At 38.7% G+C, this 13,039-nt stretch overlaps 1 protein-coding gene across 4 annotated transcripts in view; it reads right to left on the bottom strand.

Annotated features, from left to right (window-relative positions):
* Positions 1-47: 47 nt before the first annotated feature.
* Positions 48-13,039, bottom strand: part of cacnb4a (calcium channel, voltage-dependent, beta 4a subunit) — a 37,982-nt gene continuing 24,990 nt past the window's right edge. For 2 of the 4 annotated variants that reach the window (XM_031322731.2, XM_031322922.2), the window contains 12 exons: positions 11,569-11,688; positions 10,011-10,133; positions 7,993-8,120; positions 7,159-7,238; positions 6,914-6,933; positions 6,121-6,201; positions 3,850-3,908; positions 3,647-3,756; positions 3,362-3,513; positions 3,002-3,097; positions 2,700-2,876; positions 48-2,161 (listed from right to left, as the gene is read on the bottom strand). In XM_031322731.2, coding sequence (XP_031178591.1) covers positions 1,898-2,161; positions 2,700-2,876; positions 3,002-3,097; positions 3,362-3,513; positions 3,647-3,756; positions 3,850-3,908; positions 6,121-6,201; positions 6,914-6,933; positions 7,159-7,238; positions 7,993-8,120; positions 10,011-10,133; positions 11,569-11,688 — 1,410 coding nt within the window. In that variant the 3' untranslated portion in view covers positions 48-1,897. The remainder of the gene's footprint in view (positions 2,162-2,699; positions 2,877-3,001; positions 3,098-3,361; positions 3,514-3,646; positions 3,757-3,849; positions 3,909-6,120; positions 6,202-6,913; positions 6,934-7,158; positions 7,239-7,992; positions 8,121-10,010; positions 10,134-11,568; positions 11,689-13,039) is intronic. The other 2 variants (XM_031322877.2, XM_031322809.2) reach the window with 2 other exon arrangements.

Raw genomic sequence — 13,039 nt, 5'->3', positions numbered from 1 at the left:
AAACAACAGGTGTGTGTTTGTTTTTGAACAAAAAACAGTGTTATCCATACAACAGCATAAGGGCAGTTTATTTCATTACAATTGTAAAATTACAGTGCACACAATTTTCTAATCAATGCATCATTCTCTCACAGGCAGTAATCAAATCTTTTACATTGTTGCTTCAGAGTTTTGAAACAACAACAATAAAAGCTACTGTATATGGCAGATACAAGCAGAAGTCTCCTTGTCCTTCTTCCTTTTCCAGAATCATTGAAGCACAATGAGATCTCTAGCCTATGAACTGAAGAAAAAAAAACTGAGATTTTCAACAAATATTAGATTACAAGATAGGAAGCAAAGGATATGTCATTAAAAGATAATCAATCCTGTATTAGCTGGCAGCACACAAGTGATTTCATTTGATTTAAAAAAAAATGCAGCATGTCAAAGATATTGTGACAAATGTAGCGCAGTCCTGCCCAAGTGCTTTCACTCTTTAGGAGTCTTTAATTAAACTGAAATTGAATACATTGAAAAAAGTTATAGCTGAAAATACGTATGAACATGGTGGCCTGTTGATTTGTTACTCAATTAAAATGTTACTTAATACCATTGTTACTTTCTTTCATAAAAGCTTTAGTAATAAAGTTAGATGGAGGAAATATTTAAAAATATGTTTTGATCAGATGTTGAAAGGTGTATGCAAGGCTTTAAAAGAAGAAATCAATGGAATGGAATGAATCTACTGAAAAGTGAAACTTTAAATGAATTAATGCTTCTGTCCTTCAACTATTTTTACTGTTACACATGGAAGCCCTCAATATAAATCTCTCACTAAAATTGAATTCTATCTATTCCAAATGATGTCCTGCCAAATACATGACAGACAACAGGAGCTGATAAATGCATGGCATATGAAAAAACATGCTGGCTTGACCATGCTAGTGACTCCTAGTCCTGAAAGTGTTAATTCCTTATAGTAATAACTTTTTTGAAACAACTAAATCATAGAATCTCTTAACAATTCAACATAACGCTCAGAATCAAATTCCCATCAGATGGGAAATAAACGCTACATCTGTCAGCACACTTCTAGGTCTAAATTACCTCTCATTCCTGAGGTTTGGAGCTTTGAAGTGAATTAGTATCTGCATGATTTTTATATTTCTGTCTTGATATGGTTAATGTTGAAAATGACATTCAGAAATAACAAAAATAGGGCACAGAGAGCTACTGTATGAACCCTGAAGAGAACACCACGACACCATCCATGTCAAAACAAAATATGTAAAACTCTGGATTTGGGAACAGGCTTCCACTGGATTTACTACACTCACATCGCAGACAGTGGCAAACAAACTTAAGGAGCATTGAAGATGCATTATACTCTTCTTCTACCTGCTCCTGGACGCGTGCAAACAGGTTCTGTGCTACTCATCACCTCTAGTGCTGTGCGGCACTGGCTTGAGGCTGGTAGTAACCAGTAATTACAGTCCTAGCTGCATGCTACAGTAACAGCTGAAATGGTGGGGAGGATCCAGAAGAGCCTACGTCGCACACTATCACCTGCTAGTGTACTTCACTCACAAGCCACATTTGCAGCATATTCAGATCAGGTCCAGCTTTATCCTTCCCTTGGAAACATAACTTTTCTGCTCTTGTGCTACTTTCATTCCCAGTCCCATCCCTTGTTCACATCAAAGCAAGAGCAGGATTCTTAATTTTTTAGGTTCAAATGCTCCTATGGCAGCAGCCAAGGCCAAAGGGAAAATGAGGTACTACACATCGACACAAAGTTGTTACGGTCCAAATAAGTGTAGTAGTTTCATCATCTTACAGCAAAGCTGCCTCAACTCTTATGTCCACGGTGGTTAGAGAAAGACAGGCCTACACTTTGTTCACAGCAGGCCACAGCTCAATGCCGGTGCCTGGAGTCCTGGCTGTAGCCTCCCGGGGATCCTCGGTTACGATGAGGCTTGTAGGAATCCTGGTAGGGGTCCTGGTAGTCCTCCTCCACCAGAGGTGAGTGGTCCCGGCTGTGCTGTGACCCAGAGGACAGACGGTTGCGATTTTTCCGCGCCCGTTCATTATGGTAGTTCTCATCGGCAGGCATCAGGCTGCAACGTTCAACAGGTGAAAGGTCTGTTGTTGTGTGGTTGCTGTTGCGGTTTCTTTGGGCCTGTTGGAGAGAGAAAATACTGATTCTGTACAGTGTTTTGCTTTGTTAAATATTTGAAATAACAGTTTAGCAGCAACATGTACAGTAACATGATAAACAATTGGCAAAAGGTTTGTAAAGTATTGCCATTATTAGCTCTAATGTGCTAGTTTTATCTAATGTAAACACATGTTGATATAAGCATCGTATTTAATGACATCAGACGAATGCTTGTAGTTTCCTCATTGCTGTCAATGAAACAAAGATAAGCAACTTCTGAAGGCTTGAATTCAGTTAGTTACAATGGAGTCCATGGGTGAAGTTTCAAACTTTCAAAGAAAATCAGAAAAACACAGTCCATTTGTCCACTGCCAATATGGCTCTCAGCTTTGGCTTTAAGGTGTACTACATCATCATCATATCAGAGGCATTTTAGCATGAGTTTTACAGGTAAGCCTATAAACACACAAAACATAGGGAGTACAGACTTTAAATTAACTACCAAAGGAAAAAAAATACAAGACATAATTTTTCATTTTTTTCTATTTGACAAGTTCACCTGAATGGCAGCTGGATATGGGGAGAGAGCAGTGGAACCCAGATTGCGTCCCAGCAGGGGGTTGAGTGGCGTGCTAAGTGAAGTGTGTGTAGCACGCCAGTATGCCTCCAGGTACTCTGCCAGGTGTTCACACGCATCTTCCAGCTGGTTCTCATCCAGAATAATATCAAACATCTCCTGAGGGGAGGTGGGGGGGGGGGGTAAAAAGGAAAGTGTCGCTTCACCACTGGAAAACTAAGAAGCTGCTGCTTGTTTTGTGCTGCGTTGTTTTAGATTTAAAAGGGTGTTTGAAATTCACTCACAGAAGGACACTGTGCTAGTTTTTCCGCTGCAACAAGCTGCACATTCAAGTGTTTGCTTTGAGATTTCCCTCTTGATTTGATCAGCCGCTGGAGGACCTATGGCAAGCACATGTTCAATAGAAAAACACAGGGAAATATCTCCAACTATGGAACTCTGACTACAATGGGTTTGGGTTACCAAGTGTAACAGTTATGCCCTGTCTCAGATTTTACCTCACTGCCTGGTGCAGTGTGCCGTGTTAATCCTCAAAAGATGCCACCTGCAGCTTTAAGACTATATAGTACCTTGCTAGGAGATGACATGTGGAAATCAACACAGTTTTATGGATGGCTATCTAGTATCTAAGCCTTCAATCTTACCTTAGGTGAGGACACTTTAACGTGGACGATAATGGGTGCTAATGAGGTCTTGATGAGCTGTGCTGGATGGTTAATTGTGTCTGCATCCAACACTACCAGCTGTAGAGACCTGGCCAGCTCAAAGATCCTTTCTATTTCACTCTGAACCTCCGCTACATGAAGACAACAACATATAGCAGGAAAACTATGAACAACAAGGAATATGAAGGTTATTACAAAACATTCACAGTCTCGACACCTACAAGACATGCACATCATTGAGTGGAACAGTTCCTGTAGTTTTACCCAGGCTGGAGCGGGTGTTGGATCTCTCAATGATGGCCCTCTTACTGGGGTTGTTTAGTACTGACCTCTTGGCCAACGATATGTCAGCTGTTACCCTTGTGATGGATATCCTGAAACAACACAAAACACACATGGCATACAGAGCAAACTGTCAGGAGGATGATGCACTGTACGACAGGCGCTGCTTTGCTTTGACTGCTCACCTCCCGTCAAACCTGTGCTTCAGGAAGTCAAACAGAGCCTTCTGCATCATATCTGTCACCTACAGTGATGGTTATGGAAGAAGGCAGAGGACACAGAATGAAAAGGGAAGAGGAAGGAGAAGAAGAATATCAGGTAATTAAAGGCAGATTAAGGGAAAACGTCAAGGACAGAACATACTGTCAGGCATGTTACAAGTAAACAAAAGAGACATACAACATAAACATCCTAACACATCTACTAGATATGCTATAAAGCAACAAACAAGTGGAAGTGGACTCTTATTATTCATTCTGATGCTGTCCATTCAGGCTGCTGCTGAATTACACACTTGACCGAGCAATTTGTCTACAGTGCACACAGTTTCTTTCCTTCCGGCTCTTTGCTGAGTGAATGTGGGCCACATTAAATAAAGTGATTAAGAGCTACAATGAGAAGTATCACAAAGACCAATGCACAGGTGATGAATTGGGGTAATCGCACAGTGCAGCCTCCAATTATAGCTTTTCCTGATGAGTATGACTGCCAGTCCAAGACCTTGAATTAAAAAAGATATTCAAGATGAATTAGCTTTTGTTGAGAAAGTCATCCTTAAAGGCAGACAGTCACCCAATTGGCCTGAGGTGCTTGACTAGAGGAAATGAATACATGGATACATGACTCTAAACAGGCAAAGCTTGGTGTTAGGCTGTTGTCACTCTGATTTTTTCAAATGAGCTTGACAGTGACAGAGGGTTGACAGGGGCGGCATATCCTTTGAGCTGAAACACAGTAGTAGATGGAAATGAATGCTGTTAACATGTGCAATGACTTTGGGGATCCAAAAGGTGATTCATTTCCAACTGTACTCAAGTAATGTATATAAGTACAATTTTGTACTTTACATTTTTCTATTTCATGCTACTTCATACTTCAACTCTACAGGAAATTTTTGTTATTTTTACTTCCACTACAGCTACAGTTTTGTAGTTACTTTCTATTTTAGAGACTAATTTACATATGATCCATTTATAAAATATGATGAAGCGTTACGGATTAAACTACCCAACAGTATATAACGTAGCAATTGTATAGCTCAACCAGCTGCAACATTAAAATGCTGATTATATACATATTAGATTAGTGATACATCAGCATTGATAATCCAATTATCCAATAAATAATAATATAACACTGCCAAGGGCCATTATGCTGCATAACAATTACTTTTATTTTTGCATTTTGCAGATTATACTTCTGTACCCTTCATTAGTGTATGTACTGTTTTGAATGCACAGCTTTTACTTGTAATTGAGCATTTGTGGTATAACGTTTAGGCAAAGGATCAGAATACTTCTCAGAATACTTGTCCACCATTGTAACTACACCACTCTTCACACAAGCTTGACACCATGCACTTTTATTAAGCCCCATGTACTGAATAAAAGTAACTACAGCCTCATTCCGGTGCCACTGGCAGAAAGAATAGCACTGCTGACACAAAATCTTGTACTTCAAGAGCTTTATTATTTGTAGAACTAAATTGCTGCCTTGTATTGATTCAGGAACAATGAGCTGAAAAGATATCGGATGTGATTAATAGCTAAAATCTCTACTTCTTATGGAAACATTAAATGCCATTCAGTCACTCATCTCATTCCAAAACCTTAGTAGCAGTATACATTATTCTCCGTTTCTAATTTCAAACCATGCTCCACTTTTTCAGACTGATGCAGTTTACCCAGAAGGTTGTTACCATGGCAACACCAGAATGGGAAATGAAGACTGTGATTCCATGACGACTCCGGCTTCCACCTCCCACCACCTCCTTGGCCTCCTTTAATGTTTGCCCTGTGATTCCAATGGTAACTGATAATCAATGAGCAGTTTTCGTTTTAATGTTGTATCTCCACTTAACTTTAAAGGGAATTAGCCTTGGTGGGAAACACAAGAACCTTCGACATAATGCAACATCAAGGAATTAGTCAGCTTGGCTCATAATGGATGCAATGTCACTCTGAGAAAATGATGTCAAAGAGGGAACATGCCAGTTATCTCACCTAAATAAGAGCTGCAAAAAATCTTTATATTGGGATTTTTTAATTATAAAAAGTCAACCTCTTTGTCTCACACAGTAGGGAAGAAAATTGCCTTTATGTGCAAGTGCACTAAAATATTAGGTATTTATTTCATTGGTTAAAGTTGGCTAAGTAATGTAAGGATGAAGAGATTTCAGTTGTGGCTATGAGAAAGATTCTGAGTCAAATGACTGGAGGAGCAGCAGTGTGTTCTACCTCGTAACCTTTCAGGGACGGTCCCACCAGGACAACCGGCCTCATGGAGGGAACCACGTCATACGGAGGGATGTGCTCAGCCTGGAGGGGTGGGCACACACAGACTACAGTCAGGATTTAATATTAGCAAGTGTCTCTCTAAAGAAACCAAGCACTCTTCCATGCTATATCAATATAAATGGAATTATGCTTTAAAGCAATGCTCCATTATTGTATAAATAAAATGTTTTCATTTCATGATTTTCAATGAATGTAAAACAGTAATGATTTAAGCTATAGACATTTCATCATGTAACATGAGAACAGTCTGCAGAGTAGAATCTGACTCAGATGCAGCAACCAATTAATTTAATATGTGTGTTGTTAAGCTTTAGTCTTTAAGAAGGTGCATTCTTTCATTCAAAGTCAATTTTGCAGGAGAAAACATGTGGCTTTCAAACAATACTAACATTTATGCAAACACAGATGTTAAAATGACTAGTAGCAGTTTCCCACATAAGCAATCCATTTTAGTTTGTTAAGAACTTGATTTTGATTAAGTTTAACTGCCACAAAAATGGCATGTTAATTAAAGGCACGATATGTGGTCTAAATGTTAAAAAAAATGGTAGCCTTTTAAAACTCACTAACTTAAAACTCTGTTAACCACTGTTAACCTACCTTTAAGGGACCTTAATAGACCTTTAAAAAGTAATTATTTCAAGAAATCAAGTTATGCTCTACATACTTTAATTTAGTCCCTATAAAGTAGGCAAATAAATAAATAAATGAATGTGTAAATTGCCATGCTCACCACTTTCTGTTTCTGTTTTCCTGAAAAAGAAAGGAAAGATCAGGTGAGTAAGTAAATACTGGACTGGGACTATACATGAAATTATATCAGATATTGTAAAGCATCACATATTACAGGAGCTGAATAAATACTACTTTTATACAGATACAAATACAGAGCAGAAACCAAGACAAACAATTCCCTCTGTGGATCTGACGACAGCGTTTCCTCTCAGACCTAGACAGAGTCGTATCTGTGGGACCAACCTGCAGAGTTGGGGTTTGGCTTGAATGTGCCCGACACCATTTCTCCCAGACTTGAGGAGGAATTCCCACTGGACTTACTGCTATGATGATGGCAGCAGCGAATAGAAAGAGAAAAGTGTTAATGTAAAATCCAGCAAGATGTCATCCGTAAAACACCACTGACCCATAGGAATCAGGTGACCATACCCCCCCCCCCCCCCACCCCTCACCCCCCGCCCACTCCCTCGAATTCAAAAAAAGTACCATGCAGACAATTGTGTTCAGCAGTGTATATTATTACTTGGACATAAATAACAGAATAAAACTCAGTAACTGAGTGATGTTTTTTTCCAATTTACTTTAAAATGATCCCCTGGGAGAGTGTTGAGGTAGCCTTGAGCTAAATAAAAAAGGTGAATAGCTGAAATAAAAATAGGATATATTGAGCTTGGATTAAGATGTGTCTGACTCAGCTGTAACTGAATGCATATGTCAACTAAAACAAAGTCTTTTTGGTTAGTTTTCTCTCAACATCTCTAACGGCCTTGCTGGTTGAAACACATCACTCCATCTGATGGAAAATTCTGTGGTGGCCATGATCCAGACCCACCTCTGAGAGGCTGGACCACACAACACAGCTTGGCTTTCATCCACTTGACTTTCTCCCTATCTGCCAGCTCAATTGCCAGGCTTTTACTCATCCCTACAGTGGCTCGCCCCTCAACACATCCCCGAAATCCTCCAACTCTCTTTATCCCTTTTGATCCATGTGTCTTCTCTACACTTTCTGCTGCTTCTGCTGCTGATTCCTCCACCTCCTGAACTCTCACATCCCAGTACTCCTCCTCTACTCACCCATGGAAGCGTCCTCTCTTCTGTTCCTGCTGGAGTCGGATGTTTTCCAGCTTCAGAGGGCTTGGGATGAAGCCGATGTCACAGCCTTCTTTCACCAGACGGCCGATCCACCAGTCATTGTTGTACTTCTGTAGATTGGAGAGAACAGACAGAAAACAGACAGAAAACCTCAGGGTTTCATATTATTTTGGGAGATGAAGAAACCTAAATTAGTTGTTTTTTTTATAATTAGTTTATTTATTTTATCAATAAATACCTCCTTAAGACACAAAAATTGCACTTTATTTTGTAATATTTAAAAACTTAATCCAAAAATATACCTTACTTATGAATGAACCACAGGCCGAAAGAATAGTTCCCCATTCCAGCATATTGAGAAACCACCATGTCTACCACAAATATATATGATTTTATTTTATATGTTATATATGTTATATTTCATCCCTATATTTTACCTTTAGCACCATGTCTAAGATTCTTTCTAAAGATATTTCTATAAGCATTGTTGGAGGGAGATTTTCATTGACTGCTTCTCTGTATTGTGTTGCATTTGACAATAAATAACTTGAAACTTGAAACAATACATTTTCTGTAAAGGATGTAATGAAAAATGCCACACAGTCTTTTGAACAGTTGTTATTATACCATTGTACCAAAAGGTTGGGTTCCAATTAATGTTAACATTTATTGTAGACACCACACAAGATATTGAACAATGAAACACCATGACCTGAGAGCGGGGAGCCATTTACTCTGCTGACACAATATTTATTACAGCACATCAGCTGTCCAGAAAAGAGAAAAGAGGGTGATCGAAAGCTCCAGAACTGCTTCTAAACAGACCTTGTGGTGAGTATGTTGCCTCAACTGCTTTTTCCCTAAACTTTGACCTGAAGCTTTTAAACCAACATAGATGAAAACTTCCCAAAGTGCTCAGAAAAAAATATATAAATGTGCACATTTACAATTCCATGACAAATGGGCAAACTCCATCTGCTGATAAAAAGTAATTTGGTATGATTGAAAGCTCCAGAAAAGCTACTAAATAGACATTGCTGTTGAGATTGTTTTGTCAAGATATTCTGTTTAGTTTAGTTGTAGCCAGTTTCTCGAGTTGTCAGGTTTGTATTACCGGTAAGTTAACCAGTTACATTTTGTGAAGCTTAAAGGCAGGTTAACTGTTAACTGGAATTAACATGTTTTATTTTAACAGACAGCTGCCAGCCAATCAGAAAAGAGTATTTTCTTTGGACATGGTAGTGAAAGAACAGATTGCTGACATGCTACAATCCAATGACAAAGTCTGTTAGACACACATTAGTAGAATATAGAACCAGTGGTGGAAGAAGTAAAAGTAGCAATACCACAGTGTAGAAATACTGTTAAAAGTAAAAGTAAAAGTATTGTTATCAAAATATATTGAAAGTACAAAAAGTAAACCGGTATACCGGTACTAATGAATAATTAGTGATGCATTAATGTGTCATCACTTTAATGTAGCAGCTGGTAAAGGTAGAGCTTATTTGGATATGCTGCCGGCCTGTGATTTAACCAAGATTTATCTTTATCATCATAATACATAATACTACTACCATAATACATCATTCATACTTTATTTGCTTATTATATTTTGTATTATTAATCTGAGTCTGTAAAGTAACTAATAACTAATGTTATTAAAGCAATGTAGTGCAGTAAAAAGTACAATATTTGCCTCTGAATTGTAGTAGAGTAGAAGTATAAAGTAGCATAAAATGGAAATACTAAAGTAAAGTACAAGCACCTCAAGATTGTACTCAAGTACAGTATTTAAGTAAATGTACTTAGTTACTTTCCACCACTGAACTATGTATAGTTCAAAAGTACACATGCTCGTGTGATTGTGAATTTCCCCGTTGTGGGATCAATAAAGGATTTTGAATCTTGAATCTTGATTTATAAACCAAAATAGAGGGGACTAAATTGTCTGTCATACCGTGGCACAGGTTTAGCATCACTGGATAGTGCCTGAATTGTACCTCTTTGATGTGGAGGAAGTCCTTGGCATCAAAGGAGACGGCAGTGCCGGCCACAGGAACATCCTCGTCCAGAGCACCACAGTAGCTGACGTTGGTCCTCACAGCAAATGCCACTGCTTTAGTCTGTAAGACAGCAGAGAGAAAAGAGTTATCACAGCAATAAGGTGGCACCATGAATATGTAATTGGGATTAAAATCTTCTATCACAGAATATGAAACGTTATGTCATGATGTTGATATTGTATTTTTTGTGTGGAAATTCAACAGAGAAAGCGGGCGCTGATGAAGAGACACTATTTCTGAGCTCCGGACGAAGGTGGCTGCAAGACAGCAGCAGCGTGATCACACCAGCACACAGCAGGGGCAGCAGAAGATTTCACTCCAAGGCCAAAAAGCCTACATAGTCTATAAAGATGGCTCCTTAAAACATTCTTTACCTTTTATCCTTTTTTGTACTTTCCTACAATGAAGTACAGGCCATAATATGGTGAACTGACTGATTAAGTTGATGCTTTTCTTTTTTATTTTATTTTACTGGTTTTATTTTAGTTAACCATTATTTATCATGACTTGATTTGCTGATAGATTTGGGTTAGATATTAATAATATATCGCAGGTGAAATGGTGTCTTTTGCTGGTGTTAAAGGCTGCATCACTATTGAGTTCTTACTAGCACTGCTGCTGTTTTCTGATAGTACGATTATTTACAGTATCTCTATAAGACATTGTAAGGTTATGTATACTGTGGTATATCATAGGTTTATATATCATGGTTTGTTGTACTGATACTGTAGCATCCCCATGGAAGCACTTTTTAATTTTTAGTTATTATCATTATAGTATTTTTTCACTTGTTTTATGTCTCAAGGTTGTTCCTGTAAGTGATATGATGTTGTTGTCACCAAACCAAATTCAACTATGTTGAAATGGAAATAAAGTATTGATGCTTTGAAACCTTGATTCTGGTGGAAAAACACAAAAACCAATGGTTTGGCACCAATGCTTTTGAGTAGTGATTCCGCCCCTAGCTGTTGAACTCTATTACACTTTTCAACATAAAAATCACATCACTGTTTATGCTCAGCCCAGTTTCATCAGGAAAAAGATATCCACAAACAACAGAAAAGGTGTGAGAATGCAACGGGACGTGGCCGGGTTGGCTCAGTGGTAGAGCAGGTGCATATATACTGGGAGGTTTATGCCTCGACGCAGAGGTCCAGGGTTCGAATCCGACCTGTGACGATTTCCTGCATGTCTTCCCCCTCTCTCTCCCCTTTCTCACCTAGCTGTCCTGTCAAAAATAAAAGGCGGTAAAGCTGCAAAAAATAATCAAAAAAAAATAAAAGAGAATGCGACGGGACAGTGTAAAATCTCTGCATCTGTAACAGTGTAAATCTATATTTAGACAAGTCGACAACTAATGCAGACCAGACTGTGCAGTAAATGAAACTAAATCACGTGTCTTTTGTTTGTGCGCTGAGATTATGAGTTTTATCATGTGATATACAGAACAGCATGTAGCTCTATTGTGCTGTAAATAGTTCCCCGTGAAACTGACCTTTGCCCTCTCGAGCTGGACAGTGGCCTGCTGCTCCCTCTCCTGCCGGCCGCCCTCCTTCTCCTCCTCCAGGGACACATCCGAGTCAGACGGTCGGCTTGTGTAGGAATCAGCTGAGCCCTGGAGAACAACAGGGCACAGAAGATGGAAATAACATGTTACCAGAAGGAATAAAAAGTACCAGTATTGGCAAAACAACCACAGGGTGACAACTTCCCTTATGTGATACAAATTTAATTTGACATGCGTCCCATTCAAAACTAAACCCATTGCAAAACAGTGCAAATAGATGCAGGACATAATAAGAGACTGTTTCTTAAAACACCGAATGAGTAGGAGGTTAGAAAAACCCAGGTGTGCGTGTGTGTGTGTGTGTGTGTGTGTGCGTGTGTGTGTGTGTGTGTGTGTGTGTGTGTGTGTGGGTTGCAGTGTTTACATGACTGGTTGTATTCCTCTTCATAAAGGATCAAAGGCTGACAGATTAAAGATGATGAACCGACTGGGAGGGCAGGTTCAGAACAGAAAGATGGTGTTTTTATTTGTAGAGATAAAATTAAAGACAAAATACTCAGGAAACCCTGCCTCATCTGTTTGTCACCATGGTAGTTTGACAAAAATATGAATTTGAATGACAAAGAGGGGTACCCTTGTCTGCAATCTCATAGAAAAAAAAACACTAAACCTCGAATGAAGAAAATACACTGACCTCTATGGGTTGAAAGGTGTTGCTCTTCTGACAACATTATTCCTTTATTGTCACATACACACAGTACAATGTAGTGACATTCTATTACTGCATTTAACCCATCCTAAGTATTAGGAGCAGTGAACAGCTATACATACAGCATCCGGGGAGCAACTTGGGGTTCAGTGTCTTGCTCAGGGACGCTTTGACATGTTATGGGGCGACCATTCTACCTCCGAGCCACAGCCACCTACCTTATTATCTCATGAAAAGTTTTAGTTTATGTTCTACAATTTAACTTGTTTTGTTAAGTCTTGTTAAAAAGAAATAGTTTAACATTTTGAGAAATATGCTTATTTTGCTTTCTTGCCAAGAGTTAGATGAAAAGACTGGCTACAACTCTCATGTCTGTACACTAAATATGAGGCATTTCAGTTGAAGAGATATAAGATTCAGTAAACAAAATATAACATTTTAATTTGTGAGCTTTAGAGGTGCTGGTAAAGAGCCAGGCTAGCAGTTTCCAGTTTTTATGATAAACTAAGCTAACAGCCTGCTGGCTCTAGCTTTATATTTAGCATACAGACATGAAAATGGTATCAAGCTCATTTAACTCCCAATAGTGTATTCAAAAATGTCAAACCATTCTTTCAAACTAATTAATGTAATGTTTTATCTTTTCTTTTTGCTATTTGATATGTTTCATGTCATTTTTTTCTTCCATAGAGTCACATGTGTGTAAAGACCCCAGGAGAGTTAGAAATCTGTGGAAGTTAAAGCGGATCC

The sequence above is a fragment of the Sander lucioperca genome, chromosome 8 (assembly GCF_008315115.2).
Source record: "Sander lucioperca isolate FBNREF2018 chromosome 8, SLUC_FBN_1.2, whole genome shotgun sequence".
Taxonomy (NCBI): Eukaryota; Metazoa; Chordata; class Actinopteri; order Perciformes; family Percidae; genus Sander; species Sander lucioperca.
Note: the sequence above shows the minus strand (reverse complement) of the source record. Positions and strands in the feature narration are given on the sequence as shown.